This window comes from Staurois parvus, unplaced genomic scaffold (assembly GCF_062004578.1).
Source record: "Staurois parvus isolate SC_StPar_1 unplaced genomic scaffold, SC_StPar_1.0 ptg000697l, whole genome shotgun sequence".
Lineage (NCBI taxonomy): Eukaryota > Metazoa > Chordata > Amphibia > Anura > Ranidae > Staurois > Staurois parvus.
In genome coordinates, this window is record NW_028318493.1 from 1,169,924 (window position 1) to 1,193,172 (window position 23,249).

The window sequence follows — 23,249 nt, forward strand, 5'->3', positions numbered from 1 at the left end:
AAACTATTTTCTTTTTGGCATACTATGCTAGAAGGGAAATGCTGTTTAAATGGAAACAGTCTACTCTGCCCTTCTGGCTGGAAGGCGGCGGTCAACAGTGCTCGTCCCCTATATACTGTAAGCTTTCATGCCTAAGCCAGACCTGAAGTGGTTAAGAAAACAGTATACAGTGAGACAGGATGCCAAACATACTTAATATAGAAAAAAACACCATGTCATAAATACCCCTCACTATCTCCCAGACATTCAGAGTTAAGCCCCGGCACAGTACTCACAGCTGGCAGTGGTCTCCTTTAATCCCCTTGGTGGTGCAGTGGCATTTTCCGGTTTGCATTTCACAGATATTGGCGTGTCCGTTACACTCGCAGGCTGTGGAGGAGAAGACAGGCGTGAGACACAGAGCGCAAATACTTTCCAAACACAGTTCTCATGTTATGACAAAGATTTGAACAGAGATGGAAAACCCAGAGCCCATGTGACACCTAGAGTACTATAGACATTCTTGAATTTGTAGTTCCCCATAAATGGAGAACAGAGGGATGCCAAGATGTTTGTAATTTCGTTTTACAGCAACAATTGGTAACGAAAAGCTGAAAATCCAACTGTAACAATTAAACCACAGCACATTGTTATACAAGAAAATACCTGGCAGCCTATCCTCTCACCATGATTCTACAGAGTGGGATGGTGTGACCAGAGATTTGATACTTCCTGTTTTGTATATCACATATCGTCATTGTGTTGAGTAGGGAGCCATCTATTGGTTGTTCACTGCAACTGTACCTGTTTTTATTATTCCGTTCCCACAACAGGAAGTGTTTTATGTTTGTTAAGAATAAAGTTTTCCCATAATTCACTGCAGCCATTTCAGCTTCTAGAAGAACAACTTTGATACACATATGCCTGTAAGTTCTTTCATTGTATTCGTTAAAATCACATACATAGCTAGATCGCATTTAAATGTATTCAATGTGACCTGTAGGTAGCTGTTTGCAAGAAATGTGTTCATTGTATGCATTTGTGAGAGACATATACTGTATACTAACATATTGTAACTTCAGTTTATGTGATTGTATTGCAATTTTACAGAACTATTCACAGAAGTAAATTCAATTTGAGAATGAAACACAACGCTGCTTCTGTCAGTTTTGTTAGCTAACCATTAGTATGACCTTCCTGTTCCCTATTAGATGTAAGCTGTAATGATCAGGACCCTCTTAAATACTATTGCCTATTAGATGCATGCTGTAACAAGCAGGACCCTCATACCTCCAGTTCCATATGAAATGGATGTGATAACAAGTAAGGACCTCATACCTCCTTTTCACCATTTGATGTAAGCTTCAATGAGCAGGACCTTCATACCTCTTGCTCCCATTAGACTGTAAACTGTAATGATCAGCTCCCTCATTCCTCCTCTTCCATGATAAATGCAAGCTGCAATGGTCAGTACCCTCAAACCTCCTGTTCACTATTAGATGTGAGCTGTAATGATTAGGACCCTCATACCGCCAGTTCCTTATTAGATGTAATGATTAGGACCCTCATACCACCAGTTCCTTATTAGATGTAATGATTAGGACCATCATACCTCCTGTTTCCTATTAGATGTGAACTCTAATGACCAGGACCACCATAGCTTCTGTTTTCTATTAGCTGTATGTTGTAATGGTCAGGACCCTCATACATCCTGTTCCCTATCAAATATAAGCGGTAATGATTAGGAGCCTCATACCTATTTCCTATGAGATGTAAGCTGTAAAAAGCAGGACCCTCTTACCTTCTATTCCTTATTATATGTAAGTTGTAATGATCAAGACCCTCTTAACTTCTCTTCCCTATGAGATGTAATCGGTAACAAGCAGGATCCGTCATACTGCCTGTTCTCCATTAGATGTAAGCTGTAATGACCAGAATACTCATACATCGTCTTCCATATCCAATGTGAGTATTCAATACTGTGAGTATATCCAATGTATGTGAGTAGGGCTCCCACACCTTCCATTCCGATTAGATGAAAGCTGTAATGAGTAGAGCCCACACACCTCCCATTCCCTATATGATGCAAGCTATAATGAGTAGGGCCCCAACAACTCCCATTCCCTATTAGACGTAAACTGTAATGAGTAGGGCCCCCACACCTACTATTCCCTATTAGATGTAAGCTGTAAAGAATAGGGCCCCCACACCTCTCGTTCCCTATTAGATGCAAGCTGTAAAGAGTAGGGTCCCCACACCTTAAGTTCCCTATTAGATGCAAGTTCTAAAGAATAGGACCCCCACACCTCTCGTTTCCTATTAGATGCAAGCTATAATGAGTAGGGCCCCCACACCTCCTGTTCCCTATTCCAAGCAAGCTGAAATGTGTAGGGTTCCCACACCTCCCATTCCCTATTGGATGTAAATTAATGAGTAGGACCCTCATACCTCCTGTTCCCTTTGATCACTGTATATGAATAAAAGAAAGCATTTACATAACCATTGGCCATAATTCCCTAAGGTTTCGGTGCCCTGCCTCATACCGGGGTGGGAGGGAGAAGCCATGAGTGATCATACAATGGATATTCATTGGTTTGTAGCCCTCCCCAGAGGTACTGAGGATAATGCCAGTCTATAGGTTGGGCAGCTGGTGGTATTTAGACCTGTGCCAGTATGCAGGTGGGGGAAGACAGATAAAGTCTGTACATTGCCCAGATATTACCTGTAATAGATTGCAGTGTGGGACTCCAGGGAGACAGGACTAAACATCTGGCTATCAGCACTTGGGAAATGTACATGACTAATGGCTTATACAATGACACCCACAAGATACAAATGAGCAATCGATAAAACACAAATGTCTTAGTGAAGATTATTATTACTTGTAATAGAGTCAAACATCCTTCAAAGAGACTGTGCTGCAAGCTTTCAAACAACGCTTCCATGTTGCAGTGTCAAATTCCATCACCCACACATCTATGGGTGCTCTATTATTTAGAAATCTGTACTTGAGTCCCTAGCTCTGCTGGCATTATGCAGAGAATACAGCAGGAAGAGTGAGACTCTGTCGGGGTGGTGGCCAGAGTGTTCATATCTGGCAGGAAAAGATATTACAACTAATGTGCCAAAGAGATACATGAACAGAGCGGGTGATTCCACCCAACTGCCTCCACACATACCTTTTAGGTAAAATGCCCCTTTAGGCTTGGTTCACATATAAGCAGGTGGTGCCGCTGCGGATCCGCACAAAAATCCGTGCAGCCGCACCACCCGCACAGAAGAATGCGGACCCGCGGGTGGGTGCCATTAATACTAATGGTACGCCGCCCGCACTGGAAATCGCAACCGCACTGGGAACCGAGGTTCCCATGCGGGCTGCGGTTTCCAAAGAAGTGCAGGGACGTCTTCCCTGCGTGTCATGGGACACAGGAGTCTATTCAAATGAATGGGCTCTCGTGCCTGCGTACAACGGGGCACGCATAGTTGCATATATGTGAACCAGGGGTAAGGGTGCATCTAAAGCCCAGACTTTTTTTTTCTAGTCTAGATGAAATGTAGAAAGATCAGATCCTCCATCAGGGTTTTATTGATGAAGAAATTCCCTCTCTATATTTGTCCTGGTGATCACTGTTGCCAAGTGAAAGTGGGAAAAAAATTCCAAAAACAGTAGAGGGGAAACCTTAAAGCAGAACTTAAAGTGGAACTAAACTCTCTCAAACAACATTAACTATTATTATCCTTTTGTTGCTGGTATTAGTAAATAGGAAGGTCTATTATATTTACTTGTTTTATATTATGTTAGCAGCAAAAGGATTACAAATAAAGTGGTATTAAACCCTAAAACACACATTTATTATATTGCTTACTTGTTCTTGAATGTGATAGCTGCATTCATCTTCTTTTTTAGGCTTTATTTCTTCTATTTTTATCTGGTGGTCCAGCCAGTAAGTCTGTTGTTTTACAAATGAACAAGCTCTCCAGCAGAATGTATCAGTTACAGAGATGAGACAAACTATTTAACACTAGCAGGGGTGCTTAAAATGATCAGCATTTATGTAAAACCTTTATCCCAAAAGAAAAAAAAACTGTTGCTGTAACTGATTATAAAGTGTGAGCTTGAGTTTGGCTTCAATTTGTTGGTGTATTTAAATCTGCTAGTCCATTTAGTCCCCCCCACCCCACCCCCAGACTGAAAATGCTGCTTTCCAAAAGGTGCCGCCTTGCTCATTCATCCAGAGTGGGTATGCTCTAATACAGGAGGTGTGTCCCTGGCCAGATCACCAGGTGAAAACAGAGGGGAATAAAAGCCTCATTCATCCAGAGTGGGGGCACTCTAACACAGGAGGTGTGTTACCAGATCACCAGGTGAAACCAGAGGGAAAAAAAAGCCTAAAAAAAGAGAAAACCAATATGGGGGAGGGTATTGGATCTCTGCAGAGAGACCACTGCTTCTATAAACAGAGCAAGGGTCCTTTCCCTGCAGCAAACTGAACGGAGGCAGGCTTTTCTACTCAGGCTGTGGCTGCTTTCCAATGAACTGACTTTGTACACATTTGTTTTCATGTACCTAAAACCTATTTAGCTGGTTTAAACAGAAAGTTCAGTTAAGCTCTAAACAGAACATAGATGGCAGAGCTTGGCATGGTGAGCTCCTCACCCTAGGGTTTATTTGATGCCAGGTGGGACTTCATAAACTGATGCACAAATGCGAATTGCTCAGAAGTCAGCTGCTCACTGTGAAACAACAAAAACGTTTTTGGAAGCTGGCAATGAGCTTATTAAATTCCGAGAGGTAAATCACCATTATGGCACAACGCAGGACGGAGACTGAAATCCTTGGTGCGGTCTGCTAAGCGGCTGCGTCTGAATTATTAATCGCATTCTACACCGCGCTGTAGTTTATTATGAACAATTGGGGAATAGCTAGGGGGATGCGGAAGAAATTGAATTTAGATTAATAGATCGAACTTTAATTTTGGGGAAAATGCGGCCAATATTCTGCATTTCGGGTCGCCGCAGATACATAGCATCACAGAATTGGCTTCCAAAGAAAGGTGAGTGACGACAGGAGTTACATGACGGCAGAAAGCTACAATGTGCAGTTGCTTGAGAGTCAAAAATCCATCAAGGAAACCCGTAACATCAAACTAAAGCGTCCAGCTGCCAATGACTCATGGAAAATCCTCAACAGCAAACTAAGGCGTTGATTTACCAAAGGCAAATAGACTCTGCACTTTGCAGTTCCTCCAGAGCTTAGAAAATGAGATAAAGCTTCACCTTGCAAAGAATACCCAATCACATGCAAGGAAAATAAAAAAAACTGCATTTTTGCTTGCATATGATTGGATGATGGAAGTCACCAGTGATTCCCCTCATTTACTAAACTCTGGAGTAATTGCATGTGCAGAGTGCACAGTCTATTTACCTTTAGTAAATCAACCCCATTGTGTCCAGTTGTGTGAGAGCCACTGACTGATCATGGAAACCCATATCAAACTAAAGAATCCAGTTGCCGCTGATCCAACCTAGAACATTTAGCATATATAATATACATCAATTCCAAATCACATATAATCTCATAAAAATATTAATCACTGGAATTTTTCAGTGCTTGATTATTGTTAAAGAGCACAATTGGGAAAGAAGTTAAATCAAGAAACTGCTACTATCCAGGGAACACTGCAGCTGTGCTAAAGTCATTAAAGCATTGATGAAGTCAAAACTCTTTTTTTAGTTTTAGATAGTGTGAAAAGAAGGGATTAGAAGCAATCAGATATTTATTGCTGTCAGTGTCCTCATTAGGGAGTTGCACCCTCTCTGTCCTGGTGATCTATATCCTCAAACATAAACGAAAGTAATAGAAAATCCAAAATTTTGAGTGGTTAGAATAAAATGAATAGTTTCCAGTGGGGACACTAATTTTTGTGAACCTGATGACAACCAGGGATTCCCTCACTTTGGAGCGATTTTCTCTCACTCCCTGTTTGGCTATGGGACAGGTAGTGAATGAAGATCTTCTCAGTGGGACACAGATGGCAAAACAATAAACCAACTAACCCTCCCTTACTCTATCCAAAATAGGAAAAAAGTTTAGTTCTATTTTAAGACCATCCAATTTACCCTCATTAAGTTTTATATAACCATCATAATCCAAATTCAGCATGATTTTCACAGTGTTTCTGGGAGACTATTGTCATATGATCCCACTGTGCACCCAAAGGCAGTGCTGGAAGTTAGAAACTTTATTTTCGGCTTAGATTCAGGGCTAGTTGCAAAATGTAAAGTGATACTAAACCCACAACAGTAAAATCTGTCTGTATATGCAGTAAAGCATGCTTGTTATACTCACTGTGGTACCTAAGGAGTTAATCCTCTGCATTGTGTAAAAATGCTGTTTAATCCTGACTTTTATGATCCTCCCCTTCTACTGTTCCTCTCTTATCTCCTGATAAGACATATCATGTGGAGACACTCTGCATATGATCAGTATATTGCTAGAGAGGTTTTTTTTTCTCTTGGGAGAGTGCATGTGATCAGCACAGGGCCAATCAGCACTGTCCAGACAGAGGTCAGGGGTTCTACATCCTCCTAGAGCAGAAAGAAACTCCTCCTACAAGCTTTAACATGTGCTCTGCTGAACACTGATAGAAGTCACAAGACTGCTTTAACTGCTGATAAGAAAAGATATTTAGCAGTTTATATTTACTAAAATAATTGCATGTCTATGTTGTGTGTACTGTGGGAGACCATATATAGTGAACGCAGGGTCCTAGGTTTTGTAACACTTTAAGCAATCATAGGTATCAAAAGGTCCTATCTCTAGGAATTAAATTTAACTCTGTCTTAAAGTGGTTATAAACCCGTACATATACTCAATAAAGTGACTGGCCTCAGGTGATACACAGAGTTGAAACAAATCATCCTACATAAGTTGTACCTGTTTAGATGCAGTTTTCTCTACATCCATTCAAAGTCCTAAATATATAAAGTTTGCCTGAGAGTTCAGGAAAAAGGGGTGGAGAGCTGAAACTACACACTGCAGAGCTCAGTGAGTTCTAAGAGCTGAATGGAGGGAAGAGACACCCCTCCCCCCCCCCTCCACATGGCTCACAGGTACAGAGCTGAGCCTGTCAATCTGCTGGAGGTCCCTCCTCTGTCATCTTTTTTCTCCTGGTGTCAGGAAAAGTTGTCAGAAGTGATTCATGCTGATAGCAGAGGAACAAAACAACAGACAGAAATGACACTCAGTGCTGTGGATTGAGACAAGTACACACTATAGAGAGATATGCTTTGTTTATATTTCATATCTGAGGTTTACAACCACTTTAATACCCTTCAATGTGGTGAAAAAAAAATCTCAATGGCTGACTATGAAATGGTGTACCATAATATTCCTAAATTGAGCACATGATCTATGCCACTGTGTAGGTCATTCATTTGACTCATGGTGGAATTCTGCAGAAACATGCAAAGTAGACCAGGAAGAGGTTAGTTACATTCTTCTTTGAAGCATATTAAAAGCACAAATCTTTTTTCCCTCTTTATACTTTTCATTGGATTTGGAAATGGTTAGAACCCCTGCTGTTTTTTTTTTTGGTCTGTTCCTCATAGAAGAGATTTCCCTTCACGGTGTACCATAATATTCCTAAATTGAGCACATGATCTACGCCACTGTATAGATCACTTATTTGACTCATGGTGGAATTCTGCAGAAACATGCAAAATAGACCAGGAAGAGGTTAGTTACATTCTTCGTTGAAGCATATTAAAAGCACAAATCTTTTTTCCCTCTTTATACTTTTCATTGGATTTGGAAATGGTTAGAACCCCTGCTGTTTTTTTTTTTTTGCTCTGTTCCTCATAGGAGAGATTTTCCTTCACATCCTGGAGATGTCAGAGCAAATCCCTTCTTAGACAAATGTCACCAGAATAGGTGTCCTCCTAGAAAGATTTCCCTCTCTTCTTGTACTGGTGACAACTGTAACATTTCAAATTTCCCCACACTTTATGGGGTTGATTTAATAAAGGCAAATGAATTGTGCACTTTGCAGTTGCTCCAGAGCTTCGTCCAATCATGTACAAGCAACCATGCGCTTTTTTTTCTTTGCATGTGATTGGATATGTTTTGTAAAGTGAAGCTTTATCTCATTTACTAAGCTTTGGAACAACTGCACTTACAAAGTGCACAGTCTATTTACTTTTAGTAAATCAACCCCTTTGTGTCTCAGTGAGGACAATGACAAAGAGAAATAGGGTGGAAATCTCTCCAGCAGAAACACAGACAGGCATAAAAAATGTGAAATTGAGAATAATGGGCCCGCACATGGAATCAATTGTCCAGAAATACGATTCCAAAATAATATTAGACTATCACAGTCCAACGCGTTTCGGGGATCAGAGATTAGAGATAACACATATTGGACTGAATACAAAGTATGCAGTTTTTAAACTGGGCAGGTGTTGGCACACAAAGTATGTAAGCAGCTGTTTTAGCCTGCAACTGCTAGAAATCCGTCGCCATCTCAGTAGTGGGCGCGGTGGCGGGAGAAGGAGCAAGGTTTGTGGTTTGTAGAAGTTGTCTCCCATGTTATTCTCTTTTATACCAGCAGATTCCAGTGACGACTCTCCAGTCCCCCATTAGAGGATTATTCTTTTTACCGGATCAGAAGACTGGATGGCGGTTGAGCACAATAACGATATCAGTTCCTTCTTAGACTTTATAATTCTCCCTATAACGGCTGGGGGGAGTCTCTCCCGCTCTGAGCCTTTCTTATTAAGTGCTTAAATAATGGTTCCGGCAGTGCATGGCGTTCCATTGTGGAAAGTGCAGCGGGGAATGTGGAATATGGGGCGGATCCGCTTCCCCCTCACATCTCCCTTACCATTTCATCACAATAGCTGAGCTGGCCCGGGCCTCCTTCTCCTCAGTTTCTTATCTGACGGCGGTCCTTTGTGTCCCTCTCAGCATGAGGCTTCTCTCAATTAAAACTGAAAGGAGGCGGACACCCTAACCCCCGCCTTGGCTCAGAGAATTCTAAGCCTGTCCTCAGCTTCCCCTTCCATCTACAAATTATCCGCAGGGCTCCAAAAAAGTGCAACAGGCATGTATACAACGTAACTTTATGGCAGCCAAAACTAAAGTTATTTATTGTGACGTTTAAGGACAAACTCCAGGCACAAAAACCTTTATTTAAATATATGCCTCCATACCCACAGAGGATATAAATCTACTTTGTGCTCACAAAATTCATTTGCAAACCTTGTAAAAGTAGCAGTGACTTCAGCACTGCGCTGTACATAGCCTGTGCAAAGAGCAGAACTGTGGGAGGGGCCCAGCAGGTTCCTCCCACTACAGGCTGCAGAAAACTACAGGAGCGGACGGTGACAAGACCAGTCCCCCTGCACATGGAGAGAGAGCAGCAGTGAGCGGTCTTTATTACAGGAAATGTCTCACACTGGATTACTGCACAGATCTGGAAGAAATACACAAAACACACCGAGATTCAAGGAGGAATAAACATGATGAATGGATGTCCATACTATTTGCTGATCCCGGAGCCCAGCTTTAAAGCTGAAGTTTTTTGGGTAGGGAGATACAACACCAAACACAATATTTAGGTGTAATTGTGCGTATTCCATTATTGCATGCTGCTGCTGGTTATACCTTCTCTGCTGGGCCTACTTCAGAGCTGCTAGATCTGTCCTTTACGGCACTGTAAAGTTTAACAGCAGCTGTGAGAAAAGTTACACCCCTTCTCACAGCTGCATTCTATAAATGGGCAGGGGAGGTCCTATCATTCAACAAGTCCATATCCATAGAATGCATTGTGGGACCAAAAAGCGGATTATACACTAGTAGATATTTTTCAACATTTGTTGCAAGAACATTGTAAGAACGTTCGTTTGTTTTTCTAATCATTAATGGAATCAAATCAATGTTTGCTTTTGACCACAGGGACGAAAAAATTCAAAGGAACATGATGGAAATTTTTTCTTGAATGTACAGATTTCTAATAGTGTAAGTCCACTCATTACAAAATTAAATGTTAAAAACATCTTAAACTAATATGAACTGACATTCAAATGCTCTGAAAAATGTGTACACTACCAGTGTATGTCCAGCTTAAAGCTGGCCATAGATGCAGATACTGGTTCTGCCAGTAGAACTGGTGGAAACAGTGGGCCACATGCAGCCCTCAGAGCCCTCTAATGGCGCCTTTAACCTCAAACCAGGGATCCTGACTAAGCTGGCCCAAGTATATATGAATGTGTGTTAGGGACCTTAGATTTCAGAACGTGCACCACACCTGCAAGATATAATAGAAGTCTATGGCAAAGCTCAGCTAACCCACAGGAAAGCCGCAGGTGCACTGCACTGCACTCACAGTACAGGTTAAACGCAGCGCATCATTGTAAAAGCAGCCTCATAGGGGTGTTGGCAAAGCCCCATAGTTGAGACATGTTTTACCACATCCCACCCAACCACTGGTGTAGCATCAGAGGTCTCAATGGTGACCCTGACCCATTCTCCAAGGGGCCTGTGTTGCTTCCCTGTCACATTCTGTTTTACACTTGGACAGGAGGCGACAAGTGCTGAAAGCTGGCTTCTACTCGTCTCCCTCCTTCTGGCATTCAGCAGCTGCTAGAGGAAAATGATCATTATGCTATTAAAAAAAAAATGTGAAATTCAGGAACCATTTCATTGTGGCCCATGACCGGATACCAAATCACTGAAATGGCCCTTGCTCTTCAAAAGGTTGAGCACCCCTGCACTATAGGCCACCTGCAGAAAACTACTGGAGGATGAGACCAGAAGGCGCTTCTAAGTGCAGTATATCCAAATTCACCTTGATGACAACAGTTAAAAAAACTTAAAGTAGCAGTAAAAGCAGGCTCTGTATAATCCGTCATGATGCGGGGGCTCTATGCACGAAGCAAGAACCCGCTGTGCTGACCAGCAGCTGCAGGGGGAGCTGAGGATAGGATGATAGGGCAGCACAGTGGCTAAATGGTTAGCACTTCCGCCTGGTAGTACTAGGGTCATTGGTTCAAATCCCAACCACAGCGCCACCTGCCTGGAGTTTGCATGTTCTCCCTATGCCTGCGTGGGTTTCCTCCGGGTACTCTGGTTTCCTTCCACACGCCAAAGACATGCTGGTAAGTTAATTGGCTCCTGTCTAAATTGTCCCTAGTATGTGTATGTATGAATGTGAGTTAGGGACCTTAGATTGTACACCCCTTGAGGGTTAGGGACTGAATTGAATGTACAATATATATGTAAAGTGCTGCGTAAATTGCCGACACTATATAAGTACCTATAATAAAATAAAAATTACAAAGATGGCCGCCGCTCTTCTGGGGCCGCTGGAAAGCACACTGGAGCACACGCTATCCAGGGGAAACGCAAACTAGAAGTGACATGGGTGTGGAACGGTGACACGTTTCAGAGCATGCACAGAGCTCATTCTTCTAGACCGAAAACTACAGGAGGGGGCGGAGACCAGACCAGTCATCCTGCACAAGGAGAGAGACCAGCAGTGAGCGGTCGTTATTACAGGAAGTCTCACACTGGATTACTGCACAGATCTGGAAGAAATACACAAAACACACCAAGATTCAAGGGAAAATACACAAGACTCTTGTAGTTAAACACTACTGGCTTATCCCAGAGTTCTGATTTAAAAAAGGGGAATTCCAATCTAAATGGCCTTCTTTTTGTTAGTTTTGGATGGAGCATAGTAAGGTAAGAACATATTAGGCTTTTGGGTCTATGTCCCCTCTAGGGAGATATAGCCTCACTTCCTGTCCTGGTGTCACAGACTACATCTGAAAGGTTTTAAAGCTTTCTCACTTTATACAAACAGAAAAACATTTTGGCTTTACTTCTTCAGTCTAACTTTTTCAATGTAAACAACCTCAAAACCTCAGCCATAAATAACAGATTTCTTTTAATATTGCCAATTGTAAGATAGGAGGCCATGCACAGATGGATCTGTCATGTCTGCCATGAACCTCGCACAATGCTATGTGCCTTCTCCTCCATACTGTCCACCAGAGAATAGATTTACTGGACTTTATGGGCCTCATATGTCATGCTGCATCCTCTCCCTCATATTTCACACTTAACTGTAACGTATGACCTCAGTGATTTGGCTGTGGATGCCGAGCCCTGCGGAGTGTCATGCACATATGTCAGGTGGAGTCACGCAGCAGGTGGACATGACAGCAATAAAGTGATGTCTTGTCCCCCATAGTGATTACAGAATCGTTCCACTTGTCCCTTACACAACTCCAATAAATAACAGTCGCTGTAAGATGCTAAATTTGGCATGCCGTGCCCGTCACCAATCCGTTGGTCACATGGTGCCTCCAGAAGGGAGGGCCACTGTTGAGGCAGAGCTGCATCCCTCTATAACTGAGACCATGTGAGCAGTTCAAGAGAACACAACGTGACAACTCATCTCTCAATAACAAAATGTTACCAACAAACGTCCCAGTGCAGCTGCTGCGGGAAACAGTTCATTTCTGCTACACCGCCATGCTCCCAGGTAGAGAGCGCCAAGGACCATTTATCAGAACCTCCTGAAATACAATCACCGGGAAAGTGAATAATAGTCCCCACATCTCCTAATCCGCGTTATATGTGAGATAGGATCTCACTCTCCACTAATATTGGACAACGCAGGAGAATCTCAGCTGCTGATTTTGTCTCTGATATTATTTCAGGACTCCAATCACATCTGTACAATATCTCATTTAAAGGCCAAGCACGGCCAGCAGTAAGGGGGGGGGGGTTCTGTAAAAAAGCAATAGTGGGAAAATGCTTGGCGGTGAGCACCAAGTCTACAGAAAGCAGTGAACGCCATAAGCAAGCTGTGGTCAGGGCAGGCAGCAACTAAAACTGAAACACAAGGACAGGCTGTTGTTGGGGCAGAATGCATTCATACAGAATATCAAGGCAAACAGTGGTCAGGGCAGGAGGGATTTAGACAGAATCTTACAAGCTGTGGTAAGGGCAAGCATCATGGTAAGAAAGGAGGATGTCAGGGCAGGCAGGATAAGACAGGCTGTGGTCAGTGCAGACAGTATGATAAAACAAACTGTGGTCAGTGTAGGCAGTATGATAAGACAAACTGTGGTCAGTGCAGGCAGTATGATAAGACAAGTTGTGGTCAGTGCAGGCAGTTTAGGACAGGCTGTGGTCAGTGCAAGCAATATAAGACAGGCTGTGGTCAGTGCAGGCAGTATGATAAGACAGGCTGTGGTCAGTGCAGGCAATATAAGACAGGCTGTGGTCAGTGCATGCAGTATGATAAGACAGGCTGTGGTCAGTGCAGGCAGTATTATAAGACAGGCTGTGGTCAGTGCAGGCAGTATGATAAGACAGGCTGTGGTCAGTGCAGGCAGTATTATAAGACAGGCTGTGGTCAGTGCAGGCAGTATGATAAGACAAGTTGTGGTCAGTGCAGGCAGTTTAGGACAGGCTGTGGTCAGTGCAGGCAATATAAGACAGGCTGTGGTCAGTGCAGGCAGTATGATAAGACAAGCTATGGTCAGTGCGGGCAGTGTAGGACAGGCTGTGGTCAGTGCAGGCAGTTTAGGACAGGCTGTGGTCAGTTCATGCAGTTAAGGACATGCTGTGGTCTATGCAGGCAGTATGAGACAGACTGTGGTCAGGGCAAGAAGCATTATGAGACAGGCAGTGTTCAAGGCAGGCGGTATAAGACAGGCTGAAGACATTAGTTCAAAAAAGCAGCTTCATAAAACAGGTTGGGGTCAGGGTAGGCAGTATATGACAGGCAGTGGTCAGCAAAGGCAGTGTTTTAAGACAGGCTGTAATCAGTTCAGGCCTGAGGTCTTGGATGGATGGTGAACTTAGCCCATTTTCTAACTAACCTGTTTACATTTAACAATTTTTTTTACACTGTATTGTGGCATACCAGTCTAATAGAAGAAATGGCAAGAAGAGTTATCATTTTATGAACCTTAAAAAAATTAAGAGAAAAAATGGCTACAATGGCGGTTTATTTAACATCACCTATTCTATTCTGTTCTTTTGTTCCTGCTGTGACTGTTATTCAAAATAGATTAAGGGACAGTTCACACCACATGCAGCCAAGTGCGTCTTATTCTTTTTTTGCATCAAAAATGCATGGATAGTAGCTTATATGGTTTCCAACTGCATAGTTCACACCAGCGTAGTCAGTTCCAGTGCATTTCAGAAAAAAAAGTACAACATGCTGCATTTTTTCTGCACTGAAACGCATCAAAAACACACCAGTATGCACAAAAAATGCACAGGAATGCACATCTCCTTATTAGGCTGAAGAACAAAGAAGGAGAAAATTAACCAGAAAGCATCAAAAACGCGTACAAAACACAGCGAAGCGCATTAAAACAGCGTCAAAATCACACATGCAGAAAATCCTCTGGAATGCATCCGGACTGCATATCTATGGTGTGAACTGACTCTAAAGGAAATAAAATGTTCATTAAGTACTGTGAAAAAACATCTATTAAATAGTAGTTTGTGTCTCTGCCCCTCCCACAATGGGGAGGTTTCCTGCAGTAGTGTGTGTCTCTGCCCCTCCCACAATGGGGAGATTTCCTGCAGTAGTTTGTGTCTCTGCCCCTCCCACAATGGTGACATTTCCTGCAGTAGTTTGCATCTCTGCCCCTCCCACAATGGAGAGATTTTCTGCAGTAGGTTGGGTCTCTGCCCCTCCCACAATGGAGACATTTCCTGCAGTCATTTGTGTCCCTCCCACAATGGGGAGATTTCCTGCAGTAGGTTGGGTCTCTGCCCCTCCCACAATGGGAGATTTCCTGCAGTAGTTTGTCTCTGCCCCTCCCACAATGGGGAGATTTCCTGCAGTAGGTTGGGTCTCTGCCCCTCCCACAATGGGGAGATTTCCTGCAGTAGCTTGTGTCTCTGCCCCTCCCACAATGGTGAGATTTCCTGCAGTAGTTTGTGTCTCTGCCCCTCCCACAATGGGGAGATTTCCTGCAGTAGTTTGTGTCTCTGCCCCTCCCACAATGGTGAGATTTCCTGCAGTAGTTTGTGTCTCTGCCCCTCCCACAATGGAGAGATTTCCTTCAGTAGTTCGGGTTTCTGCCTCTCCCGTAACGGTTCACTTTTCTTTGCAAGTAGTCTTTGTCTCCGCCCACAATGCTGAAATTACCCTGCAATAATTTATCTGCCCCTTCAGATTTTCTTTTCAAAGCAACAAAAAAATGGAGCTTTCCTTTAAATAGTGAAAATGTTGAGTTTTCTTGTTTTCAAGAGAATAAAAAAACATTAGATTCTGTCCAATTCCCGCACATCAGAGATGTCAGGCTAGAATTCATTTACACAGGAATGAAATTTCTGGTTTTTCTGCCGCGCAGCCTGCGAGACCAATAAATTCCGGGGTGAAAGTGTAATGTGGGTCAAGCTGCACCATGTAGCATGCTGGAAGATTAATTCACTCCGGGTGTATTCTGTAAACCGGCGACTTGCCGGGCTCGGAGGAATTTCGCCTCGACTCAGGAAATGGGGAAAAATTGCAATCTGTCTCCAGCCAGAAACACGAGATCTTTGAATGAAATGTTGCATTTTAGATGATGGCAAATGGCCGCAGGCCGTCCTTCTGATGCTGAAATGATACACAACAAATTTACCAGGATCCACCGGGCTCCGCCACCCTCACACCGCTCTCCTTTCAAGTCTGCCGTGTCGACAGATCAAAGAGCCGAGCACGCTGATTAAATGCCGTGTGTTCGACAAGGAAAGGAGATTAGATTTTGGTTTAGGTCAACTGAAGTTAGTCGACAGAAAATACTTGATGGAAAAGTCTTAAACAATGAAAGAACGGAAGACAACGACCGCCCGCCAAAGGGAGAGTTCAAAGAGAACCGGTTGTGACCAGGAGAACAGAATGGGAATAGTCCATCTTAAATTATTATAACTGCAGGATTACTTGTGAAAGATTTCTATATGTTGTCAAATACACAATGGGTTAGTGATTAGCACTTCTGCCTTGCAGCATCGAGGGTCCCTGATGTAAATACAGGTCAGGGCACTATTTGCATGGAGTTTGCATGCTTACCCTGTGCTTGTGTGAGTTTCCTCCAGGTACTTCCGGTTTCCTTCCACATGCCTGAATGCCTTCTGACTAAATTGGTCCTAGTGCATGTGAGGGACCTTATATTGTAAGCTCCTTGAGGGCACCACCATTATTCATCCTGGCAGGGCACTTTGGCATGTCTGTGCATATTATATGTGTATAGACCTGCGCTTGAGGAAATTATAATATATGATAAAATATAATAAAATATAAAAGTGTAAACATAGCAGCTGAACACCAAAACCCCGATACAAGGCTGTGAACAATATACAGTATATATATATATATATATATATATATATATATATATATACATATAAAGTGCAGCTCTTATTAAAGTGTCAAATAATTAGTGAAAAACACAATGAAAAATATATTATACATAAAATTGTCAATCAAAAATTATTCAGATAAAGAAAAAGTCCCCAGAGGCCGTGATGAAACAAAAAGGAAATCCAAGAACAGCTGTTGTATCACCAACCATTCATATGAAAGGTCTGCGCATATACAAAGATGGCAAAGGTTTGGGACTTCCCTAAAGGGCATCTTGACAAATGCAAAAGGAAAACCGCACAAGTGCAAATGGTCAGGGAAACTTGCATTTGCACAGATGTGGCGCACGGCTCACTTTGGACCGGAAGCCCTCTGGCACATCTGCACATGTGCAGGGGGGACCCAGATGTCATTCTTGCCTAGGCAAGACATGAGGATGTGCTCCTTTGCAGCACAAATAAATGGCATCAATTAAAAAATATACAGTCATGGCCGAAATTGTTGGCACCCTTGATATTTCTCCAGGAAATCATGTATTTCTCACGAAACGTATTGCATTAACACATGTTTTGCTATACACATGTTTATTCCCTTTGTGTGTATTGGGACAAAACAAAAAAAGGGAGGAAAGAAAGCAAATTCGACATAATGTCACACAAACCTCCAAAAATGGGCTGGACAAAAGTATTGGCACCCTTTCACAACTGCGGATAAATAAGAATGTTACAAGCATGTGATGCTCCTGTAAACTCACCTGGGGCAAGTAACAGGTGTGGGCAATATAGAAATCACACCTGAAAGCAGATAAAAAGGAGAGACGTTCACTTAACCTTTGCATTGTGTGTCTGTCTGTGCCACACTAAGCATGGACAACAGAAAGAGGAGACGAGAACTGTCTGAGGACCTGAGAACCAAAATTGTGGCAAAATATCAACAATCTCAAGGTTACAAGTCCATCTCCAGAGAACTAGATTTGCCTTTGTCCACAGTGCGCAACATTATCAAGAAGTTTGCAACCCATGGCACTGTAGCTAATCTCCCTGGTCGTGGACGGATGAGGAAAATTGATGAAAGATTGCAACGCAGAATAGTCCGGATGGTGGATAAGCAGCCCCAAACATGTTCCAAAGACATTCAAGCTGTCCTGCAGGCTCAGGGAGCATCAGTGTCAGCGCGAACTATCCGTCGACATTTAAATGAAATGAAACGCTATGGCAGGAGACCCAGGAGGACCCCACTGCTGACACAGAGACATAAAAAAGCAAGACTACAGTTTGCCAAAATGTACTTGAGTAAGCCAAAAGCCTTCTGGGAAAACGTCTTGTGGACAGATGAGACCAAGATAGAGCTTTTCGGTAAAGCACATCATTCTACTGTTTACCGAAAACGGAATGAGGCCTACAAAGAACAAAACACAGTACCTACGGTAAAATATGGTGGAGGTTCAATGATGTTTTGGGGTTGTTTTGCTGCCTCTGGCACTGGGTGCCTTGACTGTGTGCAAGGCATCATGAAATCTGAGGATTACCAAAGGATTTTGGGTCGCACTGTAGGGCCCAGTGTCAGAAAGCTGGGTTTGCGTCCAAGATCCTGGGTCTTCCAGCAGGACAATGACCCCAAACATACGTCAAAAAGCACTCAGAAATGGATGGCAAAGAAGCGCTGGAGAGTTCTGAAGTGGCCAGCAATGAGCCCAGATCTAAATCCCATTGAACACCTGTGGAGAGATCTTAAAATTGCTGTTGGGAAAAGGTGTCCTTCCAATAAGAGAGACCTGGAGCTGTTTGCAAAGGAAGAGTGGTCCAAAATTCCGGGTGAGAGGTGTCAGAAGCTTATTGATGGTTATAGGAAGCGACTGATTTCAGTTATGTTTTCCAAAGGGTGTGCAACCAAATATTAAGTTAAGGGTGCCAATACTTTTGTCCAGCCCATTTTTGGGGTTTTGTGTGACATTATGTCATATTTGCTTTTCTGCCTCTGTTTTATATTTGTTCCAATACATACAAAGGGAATAAACATGTGTATAGCAAAACATGTGTTAATGCAATACCTTTTTTGTGTGAAATACTTGATTTTCAGGAAAAATATCAAGGGTGCCAACAATTTCGGCCATGACTGTATATTTATATCCAATTGTCAGACAGGGAGGGGGAGAAGGCAGGGAACCATGACTATTTTACTTTGTTGGGAAGCTCTGCTTTATTATTGGCTTTTATTATCTAGTGCTGTTAATGCACTCTAATGAGATGGGGGTAGTTTGTGTCTCTGCCCCTCCCATAAAGATGAGATTTCCAGCAGTAATTTGTGTGTCTGTTTCCTTAACTATGAAATCTCAGAGGACATACTCTGACTTACAAGGCATGCTGCGACTTGTGGTGCCTCAATAACCAGGCATGCAATGATAACATGGTCTCTTGTCTGTTCCCCCTTAATTCGGTGCAGGGTAGTGGTACATTTTTACTTTGGACTCAGTGAGAAAGGAATAAACAGCTTGTACCTCCCAGGGGAACAGAGAAAGGCGCACATTAGCTGTGAGCGCGGCTGCCTTTGGCGGGGAGCCAGGGCTCGCAGACAGAGATGAGAGGAAGAGTGGCAGGTGTTCCACGGCCCAGCTTTTATTCAACACGCCATTGATCCATGCCATTGATTTTTCAGGGTCCCTTTTAAAATATTTCTGTTAAAACTAACAGTGGTTTAATGGTGGCCCCTCCACCGTCCCTGTGCTGGGAGTAGGGTGTGCAATGGCGCCTGCTGCAGAGCCCAGCCAGGGAATGGATAATTTATTATTACAGGTACTTACAGTTAGATTTGGCTTTTTGTTTCTCCACTTTTTTGAGTCATACCAATACAAACAAAAGAAGTAAACATGAGAATGCCTAAACATTTGTAATTGCAGCAATTTTCTGGGCGAAGTGGTGCATTATCTGACAGAAATGCAGGGGTGCCAATATTTTCGGCCACGACTGTATATGTTTTTCAATTTATGCAGCACTTAACATATTTTTTCTACATTTATATCAGGCCCTGCTCCAAAACAGCTTACAATCTAAGGTCCTAACTCACATTCATACATACATATACTACGGTCAACTTAGACCAGAACCAGTTAACCTACCAGCATGTCTTTGGAGGTGGGAGGAAACTGGATTACCCGGAGGAAACCCACACAGGCACAGGGAGAACATGCAAACTCCAGGCAGGCGGTGCCGTGGTTGGGATTCGAACAAACGACCCTATTGCTAGGTGGAAGTGCTAACCACGCAACCTCAGTTAAACGGGAGCTGCAGGTAAGATACAGAATTTAGTAATATGAACATATGCCCTCATCTGCACTTTGTTTTCTGCATACCCCATGTGAAAGATAAAATAGTGGCCCACATTTACACAGCAATGTGGCTATGACATCAGCCTGCCATTGCACACAATGCTGTCTGATTTACCAATATGTCTGCCACCCGGGTACACATACACAAGGCATTATTTATGATGATCAGTGATATGTCATTTTGACCAAATTTTACTTTAAAGTGAACCTGTCATCATAATTCACACCTCACAGGTATCATTAATATGTCAGCAACATCCAATGCGATTATTGTTAGCAAAAATGGTCCCTTTAATATCAGGACTTAATCAAATGATGTCCACAAGATCCCTCATGTCACCAGAAGCCCAGGCAAAGATCACATGGTTTCTGGCTACCAAGGGTATTGTGGATGTTTCATGTCATTAGAGATGGGCGAGAGTCTATTAGTTTTCTATCAGACAAACCTTGTTGTGTAGACCTGCAGTAATATACTGTAAAAGGACACAATAGGTACAACTACTATGCAGGAAGCAGAGACGGGATATGCAATGAGGCAACTGTGTCTGTAGCTGTGCAATACATATACAATCTACATACAGAAAATAAAAATTTAAAACAAAAACAGAAATAAATGATATTATTTCATTAAATTGATCACTTTCACATAGCTTATCTAAAAAATGAACAAAAAAGGCTACATTTCATCCAATCTCCATTTACACCTAAGCTTTTGCTGCGTGATTCCCAAAGCACGGCGGCAATACTCAAGATAAAGAACCCCATGATTCTCAGGCTGGGTTTACACAGAAACGCAGAGTTGTCACAGCAATTCACCACACCAGCAGCTCTCCTTTCCCGGCTGCAGTAGGGGGCAGTGTGGTGTTCAATTTTTTTTTTGTACAAACTTTATTTGAAGTGTATAAGACATACACTTCATTCATGTCAGTGTACTGCAGTGCAACGTGCTGCACGGCTGTACATTGCCATGTGATTCCATACCATGCACTACGATAAAATGCAGCATGTCTGCATTTTAGCGCAGCCATAGGATGCATTGCAGTGTGAATGGGACTCATAGGAAACAATTGTTTCCTGTGTGTCCCTGCGGTGACAGATGTTTTACAATGTAGTAAAACATCTGTCACTGCACATAGTGTGAATCAGTCCTCACGCACACTTGACGTTTTTACAGCGGCTGTTTTTGGCTTTTGACATTTTTTTCTACAGCTAGTAAACCCCCCAGCATGTCATCCTATGTGTCCATACACACATAGACTGTAATCAGTTTTTGGCTGGGATGTTTTTTGGCTGGAAAAAAAATCCAGGACTAGTGGGTTTCTAGAGGAGTTTTTTAGCTGTAAAAATGCTCAAACACTGAAAAATGTAAAACACCAAAAACCGTTTGGTCAAAAAAAACGCTAAAAAACACAGGAAAGCGACGTTAAACCCTAATGCATAAACGCTAAAAAAGCTGAAAAAATCATGTTTTTAACATGACTTTACACAGCTAACATTACCAGCATTATCAAAACGTCCCGTGTGACTTAGGCCTCAAGGGGTCTGTTCACACCTGAGCAATGTGTCTCTTGTCACCTGTTGGCTGAAGCTAAAGTACAAAATCTTCTTTGGTGTAGATTTAATCTTTTTTTGCCCCCTTAGACTTTGTTTAAGCGCATTTTTTTAGGCACTCAGATTTAAATTTATGGACAAAAGGAAAAGTTTTGCACCTGTATTGCAAGTCGCACGTACAAATGCACATAAAAAAGCCTATGAAGTCACACTGTGCTCAGTCACATTAATTAGGACATGCACTACTGAAAACGATGTGATTTCCCTTGACATGTGATTCTGTGTGACTCCAGTCATATCAGAAGTCGCAATAGTGTGAAATGGGGTTAAATCACCTAGCTACACTCAAGTTAAGTGTGAATGGGGAAAATCACAAGGTGAGAGGCTGCAGCAAGGGCTGACCTGTGTCTAACATTTTTGAACACAGTCCAGAATTGCACAGGCACCAGGATTTACATGATTGTGTCATCTCTGAGCCAGCGTCTTAGTACAGAAAGTAGATGGTGACCCTGGATGATGCCTGAACAAAGATAGCACCATCCTGCGGAGAAAAGCAGATTAAACAATTGTCAGGGGGAGTATTGTGATTACGTGAGAGGTAATGAATACCTTGAAATTTTACAATGACACATTACTTAGTATGCTGCACTTCACATAAAAACATATATCTGATGACAGGTCCAAATTATTACCTTGACCAATAAAACACACACATGGATTCTGGCAGTTATTTTGCTGTGTTGCTGGAATCCTGCTTTCACCAAGTGTGATATTTATTGCACATATGGAAACATGAGAACATGAACGCCATCCTGTGTTCGTCAATTACTGTTACACAGAAGACATTTCTCACTATTGGTTTTCTGTTGAACAGACTAAATAACGCACATTGATCGGAGATCCATCCATACAATCCTCTCTGGAGTCCCAGGAGGATGGAGAATGTACCAATGCAGCAAAAAATTCAGCATCACCTCCAACATGAGTGACAGCTGAATGATTAGGGAAGCGAGGTTTTACTTGCAGTTAGCTTGTGAGGTGTTTATAAAGAGCCCAAAAATAATATATTGCAAAAAAAACTCAAAAGGGATATCTGGAAGAGGGAAAATGAAACATCAACTCTGATCTATATAAATGGGCAGCACAGTGGCTAAATGGTAAGCAACTTCCGCCTGGCAGTACTAGGGTTCTCGGTTCAAATCCCAACCATGGCACCACCTGCCCGGAGTTTGCATGTTCTCCCTGTGACTGCGTGGGTTTCCTCCGGGTACTCCGGTTTCCTCCCATACTCCAAAGACATGCTGGTAGGTGAATTGGCTCCTGTCTAAATTGGCCCTAGTATGTGTATGTATGAATGTAAGTTAGGGGAGTTAGATTGTACGCCCCTTGAGGGTTAGGGATTGATGTAAATGTACTATATATGTAAAGCTCTGAAAAAATTGACCGCGCTATATAAGTACCTGAAATAAATAAAATAAGCCAAAAGATCTAATCATTTGATTATATGTATCTTCTGTATTTAAAGTGACAGAAAATCCGAACCTGTATAATAATGATAATAACTATTCTTAAAGATGTTCCCACTTCCCTCCTCCTTCCTATTCTACCTGACCTGTATGAAAAAAGATCTGTGTACTTACCTATTTTCAATCTGCTCCGGTCCAGTCATGTGATTCTGCAGCTCTGTGTAAGGGAGCACTTGACAACAGCTGTGAATTCCAAAAGCCGTGACCCCACCAATAGGCTCACATGGCCAAGCCATTGTCAGTCCTCCCTCTGCTCTCCTGCAGCAGCAGCTCACTGACACAGGAGCTGTGGGATCATGTAATCATGTGATTTAAAAAAAATGGAGGTAAAGTGGTCTTTTTTATACAGGTTAGGTATTATACAGTAGGTAGGAGGAGGGGGGGTGAACATTTTTAAGAACAGTTTGGGTTTTTCTACTTTAACCAGTTAGGAACACTGGACTTACTACAGTATAAGTCCTCATGCACACAGCTGCTGTTTTTGGCTTT

General features: G+C 42.5%; 1 protein-coding gene across 2 annotated transcripts in view; it reads right to left on the reverse strand.

The window, feature by feature from the left end:
• Positions 1–23,249, reverse strand: part of ATRNL1 (attractin like 1) — an 857,293-nt gene that overhangs the window by 427,569 nt on the left and 406,475 nt on the right. For both annotated transcript variants that reach the window (XM_089653036.1, XM_089653035.1), the window contains exon 20: positions 276–369. In XM_089653036.1, coding sequence (XP_089509162.1) covers positions 276–369 — 94 coding nt within the window. The remainder of the gene's footprint in view (positions 1–275; positions 370–23,249) is intronic.